Raw genomic sequence first — 17,230 nt, 5'->3', positions numbered from 1 at the left:
CAGCACTCAGGTGACCTGGGGGCCATACGGACCCATCCCTCTCAGGTCTGTTTGCAAGCATCTCCTTCGTGGACAGCATCCCTGTCCACTGCCTAGGGCCTGCGCGGAGCCCCCAGCGGCTACAAGTGCAGGGTCACAGTGGACACAGTCACTTGAAGGCTCGTAAGCCAACCCATAGGGAAGTGGGCAGCAGCTTAACACTTCCCACAGCTTGCTTAAATTCTCCAAACAGTGAAAAAAAAATGAGGTTTGCTTTTCCTCCTGAGTTTATTCTTGAGCAGGCCTGGAGTATGCTGTGTGTTTTCTCTGTAGCTACTAATGAGTCAGAAGATGGCAGCGGGGAGACCTGACCACCAAGCACTGCCCAGAGCCCCCAGGGGACACACTCGGCCCGGAGGCGTGGCTGACACCCCATCTCGGTGTTGTCCAGCACCGAGCCAACACCGCCTGTAGCTCAGAGCACACTAGACTTGACACCTGTTCTGCGTTTAAACATCTCGAAGCAAATTGTTCAAACAGTTCCCAATCTGGAGGCTCTAAAGTTCAGTTTTTAAATCTCCAGATGCCACGTCTATGAAACCCAAATTGTTAGCCAACACAGAAGTAACATTATACACTAGTAACTGGCAAGCTTCAGCTCAAGTTTGTAAATAAATTTGGGTGTGTGGCCATGCCCACCCATCGGCAGCTTTCAGGTTACAAAAGAAGAGCTGAGTAGTTGTGACAGAAACCATGGCTTGTGAAGCCCTAGAGTTTGGCCGTTCATGGAAAACACTGGTTGAACCCTACGGTCCACAGGAACAGCTCCGGGGTCACGGTTAAGTGTCGCTGGAGATTACCGGAGGGGTGCAGTAAGGAAGGCAGTGCTCCTGGAGGAAGTCCCCCCCACCCCCACCTGGACAGGTGCCCTGCTCACCTGTGGCCTGGCAGAAGAGATGGAAGGTCCCCAGGGCATGCACGTGCTGGGCCTGGTCGCTGAGGAAGGGCGGCAGCAAGGTGACCTGCAGGCGGCGGTCAGGCCCTGGGCCCGAGGCCGGCCAGGGGCTTCGGGGAGAGGAAGATGAGTCGGGGCCCAGACAGGACAGGGAGGAGGACCCCGGAGGAGGGAAGGGCAGAGGAGATGAGGCTGCGAGACAGAGGACAGAAAAGAGAGAGGGCTCTGAGGAGAAGTCATCAGGAGTGCACCGCATGCCAGGGAAGGAGAATGAAGCACAGAAGAGAAAAGGGGCCCAGGCCACGTGGGGAGGCAGCAGAGGAGCCGCAGAGAACCACGTCCCCGCATCAAGGATATAAGCTTCTGTTTATTCGGTTACTTTCCAAATGTATACAATTCAAAGTAGAAAAATAAAAACAAAGTAAATCTTATAAAACACAAATGTTTACACCAGAACGGTCAAATCCTATCATGCTGGAAGATGACATCGGCCACACAGGCACACACGCTCAGAGTTTATTGCTCTTTGCCACGGAAAGAAAGCCTCCTCTTGTGGGCGTCTGGAAAGCAGGAGGTGGAGTGTGACGTCGGTGATGATAGGACCATGCGGCCCACTTGCACCTTGACAGACGGCGCCAGGCTTGGCAGGTCTGCGGCAGCAGCATGTGGGGGCTGGGGGGCTGTGGTCACTGGCCTGGCTGCCCCCTGGCCACCCAGCTCTTTTCCAGTTGTAGACAGCTCAGTTAGGCCAGAGAGTCTGGGCAGGCAGAGAGCATGAGATGGAAGCAAAATGGAAAAGGAGATGTTCAGATAGATGACCAAGACATCCTGGAGAACATTCTGCCTGAACAAGAGGTTTTCACCAGTGGCCATGGGCATTAGATTGTAACACGCTTGTCCTCTCAGCTCTGGGCTAGCCCAGCTCCATCCATAGCAGTCTGGGGCCCGTCCCTCCCTCCAAACTCTACCCAGTGTCGTGGAATGGTCCTCCATAGCCTTCTCCTCGAAAGAGTTAAGACAAGAGTAAAAAGGTACAGAAAGAAAAATCTCTGAAAATGATGCTTCCCTCAAGGAACAAAATTTTAAGAATAATTAAAAAAAGAAGTGTGATCAAGAGATGATTTTTGTCTACATTTCTAAAAGCGGAAAAGAATGCATTTAGCAAAAGTAAGTTTATCCCTGAGAATCTTAAGCAACGTAAGCCATACCTTTATCCTAATATACAACAAAATTCAGAAGATGTACATCTTCCAAATATTAAAACATCTGCTTTAGTAATTAAAAAAATAAAATGACCCAACACGCCAACATAATTAAAGCAAAATCCTAAAAAGTAATGACGTGGAAGGAAAGGTCCGTGCCAACCTGGACAACAGGTGATAAGTTACCAATCTGATAAACTAAAACGTCATTTCCAATCTGGAATTAAATTATCTTTCAGTGGCTGCTACGAGGAGGGGACGTTCATGGCCCTTCTTCTCAGACCAGTGGCAGTCTGGCCATCTTTCCGCCGCAGAGCGGCCGCGGGTGAGCCTGCGGGCACGACTCCAAACGCGCCACCGACCAGGGAGGCCAGACTCGATGCTTGCTGTTTTCCAAAAGGACAAAGAGAAACCAAGTCACAAGTGCGACTCAAGAAAAAAGACACAGAAGGCTGAGGTTTGCTGACGACGGCTACCTACGCAGCACTGGATGGAGCACTGAACTGGCAACACAGAGACCCTGCAGGCGGCCGGAGCCTCAGTCCCCGTCCGCATCCGAGTCGGCGAACTTCAGCTCGCACTTGACGTCGAACGGCCGGTCCCTGACCGGGAGCTCGTCGATCTTCTGCGAGTCCTCCCGGTCAGTGGGCAGCCGGCTGGCCATCGTGTCCTGCTCTGTCTCGTAGCCGGTGTCCAGGGCTGGCTTGGGCTGTCCCCCATTCTGCTGGGAGAAGCTGCCCTGCTCCACCAGCGTCTCCTTCACACTCTGCTCAAAGTCTGAGAAGTCCGACGTGGGCTTCTTCTTCCCGAGGAGCATGGCTGAGCGGAATTTCAAGCACTGTCCGGGCAGGTAGCCCTTATAGCAGTTGTAGGAGACGAGGCAGAGGAAGAGGGCGAAGAAGAAGAGGAAGAGAAACATGAGGAGGCGGTTGTCACTGGACTTTAGATACAATGTCTTCTCCGAGTGGACTTGCGGGACCGTGTTGATGACGATCTTTGGTTCGCAGGACGTACTAGTGGGTGCCACGGGGCTGGATGGTGGGGGAACAGCACCCAGCGTGGTGACCTGCACGGCTGGGGTCTGAGGAAAGGAGACTGGGGTGGGCCCCACTGACACTCTGGGGGTGATCCGACTGCCTTCTGTCCGTGTGGCTGGAGAGGTAGAGGCCACTGTGGTTCGCTGGACCGTCTTGACCTCCAGAACATGCTTGGCCACCACCTGCAAGATCGTCTTGTTCTTGACCTTCTCCTCCGACAGGCACTGATACACCCCGCTGTCTCCTTCCGACAGGTTGAAGATGAGCAGGTTCTTTCTGCCTACCAAGCTGTACTTGGGGCTTTCGGCCTTGAGCACGCCGTTCTGGAACTTCCATACCACCCGGGCCAGGTTGGACTTTTGGGAACATTTGAGTTCTGCTGTGCCGCCATGCTTGAAAAAATGCTGCAGGTAACTTTCTTTAATTTTATCTGGAACATTAAAATAAATGTGCACAGCATCAACAACCCTGCTCAATACTTCTCTCAAAAATAGGTCAACACGTACAAGAGGACACAAGAATTTCACCCAGTGGAGCAACATGGAATCTTCCAGAACAGCTAAGGAGATAAAGACATGCGTGACCAAAAAGCAAAGATGAGCTCCCAGTGGCAGCCCTGGGGGACGGGGAGAACTCCCAGGCCAGGCAGGCTGCACAGCAGCCAGCTGTGCCTTCTGGTGGCGGCGCCAAGTCAAAGGTATCAAACTTCTGCTAGCAGCTCAGTGGGCCTTGCCCCCTCCTCCTAAACCTGTCTTAACTGATGACATCTGTCAGGTTAGGGATGGGAGCCCAGGGCACACCTGCCTTCAGCTGGAACATGCCTGATCTCCTGGCAGGGGTGGGATGGGAACGGGAACTAATCTCTCCTGAGCACCTCCCTCCGGCTCACAGGAAGTGTGTATGCATGTATGCTCAGTTGCTCAGTTGCGCCCGACTCTTTGTGACCCCCAGGCTCCTCTGCCAGGCTCCTCTGTCCAGGGGATTCCTCAGGCAAGAATACTGGAGTAGGTTGCCATGCCCTCCTCCAGGGGATCTTCCCGACTCGGGGATCAAACCCATGTCTCCTGCATCTCCTGCATTGCAGGTGGATTCTTTATCCACTGAGCCACCTGGGAAGCCCCACAAGAGGTGTGGCCCCAAGCTAAGCGGAAGAGAGAGGCATATCAAGAGTGGACGTCATGGTTTGGGATGAGAGTGCCTTCCAGTAAACACACTCTGCATGGCTTCGGCATCCTGTTTTGCAATACAAGGGACAAAGAAACATCACAGGGGTCTGCCACGAGATACTCGACCTCTGTTCCGAGTAAAGAAAGAAAAACAAAACGTGCGAAATGCTACAACAGCAAAGCGTCATGAAATGGTTAGGAGACCCGGCTGCCCCTAAAGGGGAGGTGGCGGGGACGGGCAACTTACCAGGGCAAGTGGATGCGTCCCCATTCATTTCCTGAATCAGTCCCCTGAAAGACAACGGGGCACAGTTACAGGGTGCACACGCGTCAGGCCGTGGGGCTGGGCTGGGCACCAGCTTGCCACACACGGTACCTGCTGGGGCTGTCAGTCTGGTGCAGGGCGACACAGGCGGCCACGGCCGGGCTCCAGGCGCAGTAGGGGTCCCGGGCAAGCACGCAGTCCTCGCAGGTGCCATGCTTCCCGCAGAAGGCCACAGGGGCCTGCACCACGCCCGAGTTGGAACCGGCATAGACAAACTTCCTGCCCTGTGGGTGTGAAGCAGACAAGCGCAGGGGGCATGGGGTGGGGGCAGCCTTCAAGGGCCGGGTGCTTCTCTAGCTCACAGGGAATGGTGACAAGGCATCTCCCCGAGCTTCTCGAAGAGGCAGTGGTACGAGGCCAGGTTAGATCCTGGACAGATCTGCATAGCAGCATTGTGACATCATGGGCCGTGTGTGGTTTTGCGGGCTGGGGGGAGTCCACAGACTAACTCAGAGTACACTGGGCCTTGGTCCAAACTCCTCCTCCTCCTTCCGAGCACCCACCCTCACCCTACTTGCCAGAAGTGCTTCTCTGCACCTTCTCTGCCAGCTCCATGCACAGGAAGATGCACTAGCCTGACACTTCTGGTCGCCCTCCCAGCCTCACTAGGCAAGAGGCCACAGCCTCCAAAACTCATCTTGTGTTCCCAACACGTGAACCCCAGCACAGAGACGACACATGTCAGTGTGTGAATCCAGCGAGGCCGCAGTGAATGTCAGAGGAGAGCAAACAGAGTTTTAATAAACAGAGTAAGACAAGTGAGGAGGCAGTCACTGCTCTCGCGTCGACATTTACGAGAAATGAACACAGCTAGGGAAATGGAGAGCCACGCTCAGAGTGGCCGTGAGTGTCAGTCGCTCTGTCGTGTCTGACTCTTTTGTGACCCGTGAACTGTAGCTCTCCAGGCTTCTCTGTCAATGGGATTCTCCAGGCAAGAATACTGGAGTGGGTAGCCATTCCCTTCTCCAGGAGGTCTTCCCGACCCAGGGATTGAACCTGGGTCTCCTGCACTGCAGGCAGATTCTTTACCATCTGAGCCACCAGGGAGAGGAGCAGAGAGCAGGGCAGGATCCTCTGTGCTCCGCAGCACTGGGCCTGGGACCCATCCCTCTCAGGCTGATGGCCCCAGAGCCCACAACACAGAAGGAAAACTGGGTGCCATTGGGCAGGCTGATTTTTCTCATTGAGCTCAACTACAACAAAGGCTGCCCTTCGGCGTCCACCTGAAGCCCACCAGGAGACTCAGGGCTGGCGATTCAGAAGCTCAGCATTTACTCTCTCCTTCCTGGTGAGTCACTCTCACCTTGACATTCTAGAAAGGCCTTTGTTTAATGTCAAAAGATTGCCAAGTTTACATGACGCTTCGTATTTGAGACTCAGATGAGACACAGCCTCTGTCCTCGGAAACGCGTTTTCAAGTAACCTGTCTGGCTGGAGTGCCAAGTCCCTGGGTGACCCCAGATCCCCTGGCCTGTGATGTCTCGAAGGCCCAGGGGTCACAGACCCACCGTGTGTGAGCACAGTTGAGAGAGAGGGCAGTGCCCCTGTGATGGCGTCACACTGTGAAGACAAGTGACAGAGAGCCAGGCCCAGTGCTGGCCTGTCCACGTAGGCAGAGACCTGGGCACTGAGGCCAGGAGCACCTTGTATTCGTAAGAAGGAATCAGGACGACATCTCAGATCACAGTTGGGATCTGTGACTCGGAGGAGAGGAAAAGTTTGCTGGGATGACTGGCCCAGCGGGCAACTTCAGCAGGATCCTATAGAAAGGCCCTGGCGAGGGTGTGGACACTCCTGCAAAGTGGGGCAGGTGGTCTGGGTTGGGGAGGGGGCAGCCTGTCCCAGGCTGGCTCCATCCCCCCGCCCTACAGTCCACTCAGCCTCCAGCCCTTGCTCCCCAACAGGGCAGGGCTGAGCCCCCATGACTGCACCTGACCCATCCCAATGAATGTGGGACAGTAAAGTGGCCTGAGACCTCATAGCAGTACCGCAGCAGGCAAGGCCCATGGGTGGACAACAAAGTCAGTGGGCAAGAGGGAACTGGGTGTCTATTTAGCCTCAGAGCATTACTTGCTCAGTCATGTCTGATTCTTTGTGACCCCATGGACTGTAGCCCACCAGGCTCCTCTGTTCATGGAATCCTCCAGGCAAGGATACTGCCATTCCCTTCTCCAGGGGATCTTCCCAACCTAGGGATCAAACCCAGGCCTCCTGCATTGAGGGTGGATTCTTTACCATCTGACCCACCAGGGAAGCCCACAGTTGCCCACAACTAAGCGTCAGCCACTGCGGGGGCTGAATGTGGCCCCCAAACTCTTCAACCCCTCCCTCCAGGAGCTGGGGCTTGGCTCCTGGCCCCCTGGGGTGGGCTGTTCCCACTGACCACAGAGTGTGGGGATAACACAGTGGTCCAGTGGCTAAGACTACATACTCCCAATGCTCCTGGGTTTGGGCCTTGGTCAGGGAACTATATCCTGCATGCTGCAATGAAGATCCCACATGCTAAAAGTAAAACTGGACGCAGCCAAAAAACAAAACACAAAAATCAAGAGGTCACACTGACTGCACCTTCCTGAGACAAAGGTCATCTCCCCAAAATGCTCAACATCAATCTAAACACAAGAAACACCAGGTATGCCCAAAATGGAGGGGCATTCCACAAAATGCTGACCAGTGCTCTCCAAAAGTGTCAAGGTCACCAAGATGAGGGCAGATGGGGAGCCATCCAGACCGGGGGTACTGAGGAAAGGTACCAAGGCCACGTGTGGCCCTAGAGTCAGAAAGCAGGTCATGGGAACGTGAGGATCGGGAGTGTGGAGGTGAGTTAGGGTGCTGCTGCCAGCAGACCTGCTCAGGTTCGATAGGAGCGCTGGGGAAGGGCTGCAGGACTACTCCACCTCAACTCCTGCGTGACAGAAAACAAGCCGGCCGGGGACCACCTGGCTCCTGTGAGATGTGCTGAGTATGCACATGCTCAGGCCCCCACCCTCTGGGGGACTGTGCCCTCAGCTGCAGCACTGGGCTCTCATCTCTGGGTCCACGCGTGGGTAGTTGTGGGTGGATGTGGCCAGAGCTGGAGGGACTCCCGCCTTTGCTGCACAGGTGGTATCTCACCATTACAGAATGTTCCCAGAAAAACCACACTTAGCCTGGCCCCTGGACCCAGGGCACGCCTGCCATGTACACACCAGAGACGAGAGCAGGCCTGTTCATGCAGCAGGGGAGAGACAACCCCAGTGTCTACCAGGGGGTGAATAAAGCAGATGGGTATGCACAGGATGGAATGCTACTCAGCCCCAAACAGGAAGGAGATCCTGTCAGCTGCTACAACATGGATGAACCTTTAGGACCTGATGCTCAGGGAAACAGGCCCACCTCAAAAGGACGAATGTTGTCGGATTCCACTGACACGAGGTTCTTAGAGTAGTCAAAGACACAGAGGTGGAATGCAGAGGGGTGGGTGCTAGGGGCTGGGGAATGGGAGGAAGGGAGACTTAGTGGTTAACGGTATGGGGTTTTAGTGTTGTAAGATATGAAGTTCTGGGGATAGATGGGGAGGAGGGTTTCACAATGTGAATGTATTTAATGCTTCTAAGGTGTACACGCAAAAATAATTAAAATGGTACAATTTATGAAGTGCATTTACCACAGTGCACTTGTTGTGAGAGGACAGGAGGTAGAGACAAGGGACTCCCCGACCTGGTGGAGGCTGTGTGCCAGGCCATCCTGTGCTCCCCCAGCCCTGTGGTGCCTGCTCATTAGCTTTCTGCAATGAGGACCAGGCATGAGTGACCCAGGAGAGCCTGCTGGTGGGGAGTGGGGAGGGAGGAACTGGTGTCTTTTCACCCCAAACAGCCGCTTCCTGCTGCCATGGCAGCACAGCCAGCATTCCAAAGCCACCCTGAGCCCACCAGCCCAGGAGGTGTGGGACCCCATGACTGCACAATGTGTTTTCATCTGTTCTAGGCAAATGAGCCGGGCCCCAGCGCAGTGGGGGCTCCTGTGGGGAAAGGTGATTCCCTCCCTGGGGCTCCAGGCTCCCTCCCGGGGTGCCAGCCTCCCTCCTGGGCCACTTGACCATTCCTGACTGCAGGGAGTGAGCAAAGGACTGATCTGTGAGACCTTCCAGTAGGCGATCCTGCCCCCATCCTTCCCGTGGGATCAGTGACCACAAAGACTTGGGTCAGGATGGCAGGGCCAGCTGGGTCCAGGAATGATGTCTTGTGGAGCAGAGCTGAGCTCTGCTCTCACCACATGTCCACTCTGGGGGCCCGGCCTTAGTTCTGATGAGTATTTGACCATTTGGAGGCCTTAAGCGTGCTTGGCTGAAGCACCCAAGCAACATGGTGGTGGCAAGAAGGGCGCCTGGGTTTCCTTATTTCAACAAATTGTACAGGAGAGCGTGGCGAAGGGTGGCCAAAAAGCACTGCTCGAGAGGCACAGATCTAAATCTGCGAGCCTAACTCCCCCAGGCTATTCTGTCTTCCTTCCCTTTCAGAATTGGAGGGAGAAGACACACACTGCAGGGGCCGAGAGGGGAGGGGACCCTGCAACAGGAGACTGAAAACCAGATGCAACTCCTCAAGCTCATGATGAAGGGGAGAGGATGAAAGCCCACGTGCAGCATTTGCAAATGCAAGCCTGACCAAGACGTCACCTCCTTTTCTTTCTCACCTGCCTGTCAGGGGCCCAATCCTGCTGCCCACAGCCCCGGGGCTGAGGAAGGGCTGAGCCTGGGCCCTACAAGCCACATGTAGCTCCCACCAGGACCCAGGGCAGGGAGGATGTTCTGGGAGGCCAGAGGAACAACCTCTTGCCAGCATGAAGGGAGGAAAGCTCAGGAGTGCTGTGGGTCCAGAAGGAAAATCTCAACAACAGGGTGACACCATATGAAGTGGGACAGGCCAGCCTGGTGCCCCTAAGCCAGGCTTTACAAACGGGGTACAGGTGGGAGAGGCTGAGTGATGGGGGGCCCTGCGGCAGAGGGGAATGTGACATGTGGCCAGGTGGCCAATTTCTGGTGCTGACTAGAGTCTATCAGCCCAGGGGCCACAGCATGGGGGACGTCACAGGGCAGGGCTGGGACCCTCCCAGAGGCTGCCAAACTTCACTGCACAGAGGAGGAAACAGAGACAGGACTGGCCCGCCCAGGCTCACAGCCACGCACCTGGAGCTGGATGTGGACGAGGCCACGTGAAGCCAGGCCCGCGCTCTGCTCCGTACTCTCTACCCCAGCTGTAAACCGGGAGGCACGTTTCCCAAAGGCCGCCTGGTATGCACAGCTGAGGACCGTCTGTGGACTGCAGGGCAGATCCAGCCTGCGTGCTGCTTCCGGGCAGCCCACCCACTAAGAACAATTTTCACATACCGAAATAGTTGAAGAAGAATCAAAAGACTAACATTTTGTGATATATGAAAATTTCGGGGACTTCCTTGTGGTCCAGTGGTTAAGAATCCGCCTGGCAATGCAGGGGATGCAGGTTCGATCCCTGGGTCGGGAAGATCCCCTGGAGAAGGGAATGGCAACCCACTCCAGTATTCTTGCCTGGAGAATCCTGAAGGACAGAGGAGCCTGGTGGGCTATAGTCCATGGGGTCACAAAGAGTTGTACACAACTGAGCGACTAACACTTTCACTTTGTCTTTCCTGTACCCCACAGCTCACGGAAGAACTTTCTGTAACAGCCTGAAGGTAGGTTCATCTGGGCCAGATGGACGACGGGGCCTGCCTGGCCCAGCCCGCCCTGAGGTCACTGAAATGTGGGGCTGCCCTGCCAGCCCCCGGGGAGTTACCTTCTTGGAAGACAGCAGCAGGCTCTGGATGGGCTCGAAGTCCTGGAAGAGCTGAGTCTCCTCAATGATGTGGATGTCATTCTCAAGGCTGATGGCTTTGTGCAGGGCGCCCCGGTCTGCAAGGTGAAAGCTGCATGTCAGTCCCCAGGAGAAGGGGACGGTGCTGGCGCTGTTGGCCACAGCAGCAAACAGTCACCCTTCTGCCTCCCGCACCTTCCCCCAACAGGAGGCTTAGGAACAGATGATGTTTTTGCGTTAGACTCATGAAGGGAAGAGTCATATGCAAAATAAACAACTGGACACCCAGCTGGCATGGGTCATCCCCATCTTTTTCAGAAAAAATAAACAGCTCTTTGTTAAGTCCAATACTCCCCATCAGAATGGTTGACACTGTGTCATCCAAATAAATGTGACGTGGTTCTTGGGCACCACAGGCCTCTGGGGGTGCCAGCCCACCAGGAGCCCCAGGCAGGGGCAGCCAGCGGCTGGGCAGCACCCAGGGCTGACCACAGAGCCTGCCCGCTGCTGCTGCTCCTTTGCCTGGTCACCATTTCCATTCCAGGAAACTTGTGTTGGCATCTACGGGCCACCAGGAGAGGTGTGTCTCCCACGGCAGGTCAGGACAGGTCTCGAGCCCAGCTGTCACTCAGGAGGCAGGACGTGCCTGTCTGCAGCTCTCACCTCGCCTCCATGGCACCACCTGGCCTCCCTCTACACCAGCCCAGACCCATCAGACCTGAATTTCTAGATCTGGGTCAGGACCTGCATTTTTAACTGGCGCTCCAGGTGTTCTGATGGTCACAGAGATCTGAAGCCACCCAGGTGTGGGGACTTCTCAGAAATCTTCCCACACACTAACAAATCCTCCCACTACTCGGGCACCCGGGCGAGATGCTGGCTCCGTGTGGCAGAGATTAACTGGTCTTCATTGTTTGGTTGCTCAAGTCATGTCTGACTTTTTGCAGTCCTATAAACTGTAGCCCACCAGGCTCCTCTGTCCGTGGGATTCTCCTGACAAGAACACTGGAGTGGGTTGCCCTTGCCTTCTCCAAGGGATCTTCCCAACCCAGGCATTGAACCTGTGTCTCTTGCGTTGGCAGGTGGATTCTTTACCACTGAGCCACCACTGGACGTACCCGTGTTCTTACCCAGGGACCCACCTGTGCTGACAAACATGACGTCGTGGATGGTTCCATCCAGGGCCCGGGCCCTGTCCACCACAATCTGCGTGTAGTTCACGTCGCCTTTGATCAGCCGGGGCCTACTGTCTATCGGGGTCACGGAGTCGTCCATCAGAGGGTGGTCTTTGACGAACTGCAGGGTCTTGTCCGGCAGGTTGAGCGAGCTAGAAAAGTTGGCTGCCCGTGCCTCCCGGTTGATACACTGCAGGAAATAGATCAGCCATTACCGTGGGCACTCGGGCACGCAGCATGCGCTCACACAAGAGTCGAGGCTTCCCCGAGGTGTAGAGCTTGGGAGTACACTGTGGATTTCTTGCCAAGATGGAAACACTGAGCTGACCTTTCCCCAGGTATCTAAAGACACAGTTATACAGCAGGTAGGCAATGCAACTGTCTTTTTCTCCACAGGACACAATGGTCTCTCGTGATACATAGTCAATGAAGTTATTTTCATCAACTCATAAATGAAAAAAATCGTGTCAGACGTCTGAAACTGAAAACCACACATTTCTCTTTTGATAGCTCTCCCAGAAGAGAAGCCTGGAAAAATGGCTAAAAACAGTCCAGTTATAAATATAAACAGCATAAAGGTCGAGAGCATGAAGGTCCTTTTTTCTGTACTAGCTCCTAATTTGTGTACACCAAAATTCACGACCACAGGTGAATGCCTTTTGCTTAATGACATGCAGGAAAAGAACTGACCCGCCAGCGACGGTGCACCCACAGAGGGGGACGGTCCTGGGAGGGAGTCCCAAGCCTCAGGCCACTCTCCCAGGTCACAGTCCCACCTGTGGACCACGTACACGGCCCGGCTCACCAGGCCCATCATAAATGGATGCCTCACATCAGCCTAGATACCCACACCGATTTCTACATAAAATTTACTACTTTTAGGGAAATAAAAAACGTGACTCATATTAACGAATGGAGAGTAGCACTCATCTCTCTGCCAAGAAATCATGTTTCTCTGAAAGACACAGAAAACGAAACAGATCTAATTCTATTGTGCAATGTTAATCCCACAAAACATCCGGTGCCAGCCAGAACACCTTCTCGTTCGGGCAGTTTACAGCAACGGCTGTGACACAGCACACTGAAGAGAAGGACCCAGGAAGCAGAGAGCGTGCCCCCGGCCCTCCCCGCTCCCAGGGGGAAGCCCGCGCCCACTCACCGCCCCGGGCCGCGGCGTGGGCACAGCCCCGTTGTAGCGCACCCACTTGGTGTGGGACTGCTCCACCGTGGCGCTCTGCATGTACTTCCCACGGGAGAAGACCGCCTCGGCCGTGGACAGGTTGTAGGCGCACACGGCCGACAGCCCCACGTTGTTCCTGGGGAGGAGGGGGTGACGTGACTGCCCTGAGGCGGGGGGCAGGGCACGGGTCGGGGGAAGGAAAGTGCGGTGAAAACACCCCACCCCTGCCCGCCTGGAGCACTCACAGCTGCGGGGTGAAGACCCCGTAGAACACGGGTTCCTTCAGGTCCGGAGACCTGAGGACGAAGACATCCCGCAGCACGTTAAAGACGAGGTTGCTGTCCGGCCGGGAGCAGATGAGCCTGGCCTTCAGGAAGGAGGTCCACTTCTTCTGTAAGGTCCTCAGGCCCCCCTGGTCCCCCTGGAACCCCAAATACGTGTGCAGTGAGAGGAGGGGAGGCTCCCCCCAAACGTGAGCCGGTGACGAGGGATGTACTCCAGCCCCGAGCAGCTCTGCCTCAGTGAAAGGAAGCTGAGGCCAAAAAGGAAAGCCGGCTGCAGACCACCAGTGACCCCAGCAACCCCTTCCGTGCCAGCTCAGGTCATGGATTAAAGCACAAAACCCAACCCACAACAACACCTCAACAAGCAGTCACCCAACTGCAGACAGAACAACTGTTGGATTCCGCCCGCCCTCGGCGTCACGAAGCAGACGCCCTGCTGTCCTCCTGCGCGGTCACCGCTTTAGCCCTTTGGCTCACATGCACCTCCAGACTCAAGACCCATCTGTGAGCGACCGGCAGAGCCAGGGGCTGGTGGACACACAGGCTCCCCAGTCTGTCTCTGGCCAGTGTGCTTAGACAAGGTCTCCCCTAAAAGGCATTCCTCAAGGAGATCAGATTTTTACTTCCTTCCAGCTCTCAAGCTATCTGCTGAGATCCTCTGGACCTATCAGGTTCCCCAAAGCACTCTTTAGTGAACGGAGCACTAAGCAACAATCATGGAACACTCCTAACATGACTGGGTCTGGACAGAAGTACTGAAACTCTGAGTACTAGACACAGAAGATCATGAAACTGAACGTGTCCACACTCACTCTGGACACAGTGAAAACGCACTCCCCAACCTTTATGTTGGAATGGAAAAACCCCTAATTACAATGTGAAAGTGGAAGTGTTAGTTGCTTAGTCACATCCAACTCTTTGTGATCCAAGGGACTGTAGCCTGTCAGACACCTCTGTCCATGGAATTCTCCAGGCAAGAATCCTGGAGTGGCTGCCATTCCCTTCTCCAGGGGATCTTCTCAAACGAGGGTCTCCCACATTCCAGGCGGATTCTTTACCGTCTGAGCCACCAGGGATAGATTTTGGTTAATACAGTACAGGAAAACTAACTTCCTATAAACTGGGAGAGATTTAAGGAATGTGTTAAGAACAGAGCCCTGAGGACAGAAAGCCAGTCACTGTCACACACGGGCTGGTGCTCCTGTGGTCCCCAAGGCGACCTGTAGGAAGGATGAAGGCCGAGCCCAATAGCCCATCCACACCACTATCTGTGGTGTGGATGAATATGAGGAAGGAGACAGGCACCTCAGAGGAAGTGTGGAGCCCAGGTGACGTGCTCTCCCCAAGTACAGGGACCAAAGAGAAAAGCGGGGGTGGGCTCACCTTGCAGACCCTCGCTATCCGGGGGATCATCAGCTTGAAGACAAACTCGTACTCCACAGACACCTCCGTGAAGAAGAAGTACACCCTGTCGTCCCCGAGGTCCTCGCCCTCCGGGCTCTCTCGCACCACGTCAGCAAACACGAAGCTGGGCTCTGCAGGGACGGACGCTGTGATTAGCCCCGTGCACATCAAGGGCCCCGGCACCCCCTGTCAGAATGTGGGAGGCTGCCTGTGCCATACCCTACACAGACTCCAGGGCCTAGGGATGGTGACGGGGCCCATCTTGCCCTCCTCAGGCTAAGGAGAGGCTGGAGGTGGGGGTTCTGACACACAACCTCCCAGTCCAGCCCAAGAACTGAGGGCTGGATCTCTAAACTGGCAGGCAGCCTGGAGGCAACAGGGAGCCAGACCCCACCATCCCTAGAGACTCACTGGGAAATATGTTTTTGCTGGTTTAAACAGCCCATCCCTAACAGAGACAAACTCCTGACCACCAGATCCAGGTACCCCAAGGCTCTAGCAGGCTGGCCAGTGCCCAGGAGAAAAGTCTCCTGTGAGTAGCTGTGAGCCATCTGATTGCGAATCCAATGTGGACACGTGACATCCAGGGATAACGGTATAATGTCACGTGCTGATCTAACAAGCCCAAGGTTGTCAATCTGAGCCTTCCAGATCTATTTTCAAGGAAGGGTAAAGGCAAGGTTAAACCAGCTCACAGGTGGCACTAGTGGTACAGAACCTGCCTGCCAGCGCAGGGGACATAAGAGACACAGGTTTGATCTCTTGGGTCGGGAAGATCTCCTGGAGGAGGGCATGGCAATCTCCTCCCATATTCTGGCCTGGAGAATCCCATGGACAGAGGAGCCCGGTGGGCTGCAGTCCATAGGGTTGAAAAGAGTCAGATGTGATTTAGCACACAACCAACTAACTTAGCAGAGAAGAAAGCAAGTCCCCAGGTGCTGGCAGCGGAGCCCCGAGTGGTTCCAGCAGAACCCCCACATCACCGGGCCTGACATGAACCCCAAGACACAGGAAGGTGAGCCGCAGACGCCTTCCCATGAGGCTGGGAGCCGGCAGAGGGCGAACTAGAACGGGGGCTCTGGTGGAGAGGGAGCCACCCCAAGCACAAACACACCTTCCACCACGCGGCCCGCTTCTTACCATTAAGCCAAGGAATTGCATACTCTGTCCTCAGAGGACTGTGCGTAGAATTTCGGGAGATGATAGGTTCACTTCCCAGAAAGTTGTACGACGTCCCAGAATAAAGCTCTCCATCTTCAGTGACCCAGGAGGAAAGAGGAAAAAGGGATCGAGACTAGTGTTGGTGACACGGCGATGCCCCCGCACCACTTCTCCTTCCAACCTGACTCAAGGGAACAGAGACACCACCGCCCTGCTTCTGGGTGCATGTTTCTGTTTCCTGAGTCTTCTGTTTCATTTCTGGACGTGGGGGACTTTGTGCCCATGATAAACTGTTTGGGGCAACAAGCGACAAGCAATTCCTGCATCGAGTAAAATGACAAACGCATCAGTGGGTGCACAGGGGGGCCCTGGCCTGCTGGCCCTGGGTGTGCAAGCGCAGTTCAAGGCAGGCCACGGCTCAGTCACAAACGTCCTCTGAACAGAAGCTTCCCTCAACCTGCCCGACTCATCCAGGTGGTCTGCACAGGTGACAGATACAAAATAACCTGTCCCCAAATCTAACCAGAAGACTGCGGAGGTGGCCGTCTATCCTACTGAACAATGAATCCAAGAGCTCTAGAGAGACTCCTGGACCTTCTGTGTGGACGGTGAATATGGGCACCAAGCAGAGGGGGTCACTGCAGAGGAGGAGGAACGGGGCCGCCTGGGTCCAGGGGGGCCAAGCCGGGAACGCACACCGAGAGCAGGACTCACCGACCATGACAGACGTGTAGCTCTGTGCTGGGTCAAAGGGACACCTTCCTTTGCCATCTTCATTTTTCCCCAGAAATTTGAAGGATGTTAAGTTCTATAATTGAGCAGAAAGGGAGAATATCATAAATGTCTGAAGTCCTGCAGTCACCCCGATCATGCTTCTTAGCTGGACCATTTAATCTTCAGACTTGCTCTTCTGGGGAGATGGAGGGGACAGCACATATGCTGTCACCAGCTGTCCCAGGTCTGGAGGCCAGCACCTTGGCAACTTCTATCACGCTGGCACCCTCTGACACCCTCGAGAGCATGTCAAGGTCCTGGAGCCTCAGCTGACTCCCCTGTAAGACCGAGACAGTCAATGCTGATGTCTCTAGGGTCGCAAAACAGCCAGGGCACAAAATAGCCAGGGCAAACCAAACACAGGGTGTGCTCCGGAAGGAACTGGAAGGCCTTTTAACATCAGTAAAGATGCCTTCAAAGCAGCGGGGGAGCAGGTTATCCAATGAACGGATATCAGAAAAAAGGAGCCAGAACCTCCACCACATCCTACCCACCGAGACACACTCCAGATGGATTGGTGACCACAGTGTTAAAGATGGAACCATGCTGCACTAATGGGTGACCATTTCAGCCTTGGGACCATCTCTCTGCACCCGGCGAGAGAGCTCAAAGCCAAGAAAGGGGAAAAACAGACAGGTCCAGCACAGAGAGGACTGGACGGTGTCTGTCCACTGAAAGAATGAGATAGATCAACAGTGACAAAGTGGGGGACATGAGAGCAAAATGACAGACAAGGCGTGTCCATCCCTGAATATGTGAGACGTTTGTACAAATGAGT

At 54.9% G+C, this 17,230-nt stretch overlaps 1 protein-coding gene across 10 annotated transcripts in view; it reads right to left on the bottom strand.

Annotated features, from left to right (window-relative positions):
* Positions 1-17,230, bottom strand: part of SEMA4D (semaphorin 4D) — a 127,214-nt gene that overhangs the window by 12,140 nt on the left and 97,844 nt on the right. For 5 of the 10 annotated variants that reach the window (XM_061426298.1, XM_061426297.1, XM_061426301.1 and 2 more), the window contains 10 exons: positions 16,393-16,486; positions 15,658-15,771; positions 14,497-14,648; positions 13,075-13,250; positions 12,809-12,965; positions 11,617-11,839; positions 10,457-10,572; positions 4,716-4,888; positions 4,587-4,630; positions 1,282-3,603 (listed from right to left, as the gene is read on the bottom strand). In XM_061426298.1, the coding sequence (XP_061282282.1) occupies positions 2,675-3,603; positions 4,587-4,630; positions 4,716-4,888; positions 10,457-10,572; positions 11,617-11,839; positions 12,809-12,965; positions 13,075-13,250; positions 14,497-14,648; positions 15,658-15,771; positions 16,393-16,486 (2,178 nt within the window). In that variant the 3' untranslated portion in view covers positions 1,282-2,674. Of the gene's footprint in view, positions 1-916; positions 1,127-1,281; positions 3,604-4,586; positions 4,631-4,715; positions 4,889-10,456; positions 10,573-11,616; positions 11,840-12,808; positions 12,966-13,074; positions 13,251-14,496; positions 14,649-15,657; positions 15,772-16,392; positions 16,487-17,230 lie in introns of those variants that run through there. The other 5 variants (XM_061426305.1, XM_061426304.1, XM_061426307.1 and 2 more) reach the window with 2 other exon arrangements.

The sequence above is a fragment of the Bos javanicus genome, chromosome 8, assembly GCF_032452875.1.
Source record: "Bos javanicus breed banteng chromosome 8, ARS-OSU_banteng_1.0, whole genome shotgun sequence".
NCBI lineage: Eukaryota > Metazoa > Chordata > Mammalia > Artiodactyla > Bovidae > Bos > Bos javanicus.
The sequence above is the reverse complement of the archived record's forward strand: the minus strand, read 5'-3'. Positions and strand labels throughout refer to the sequence as shown.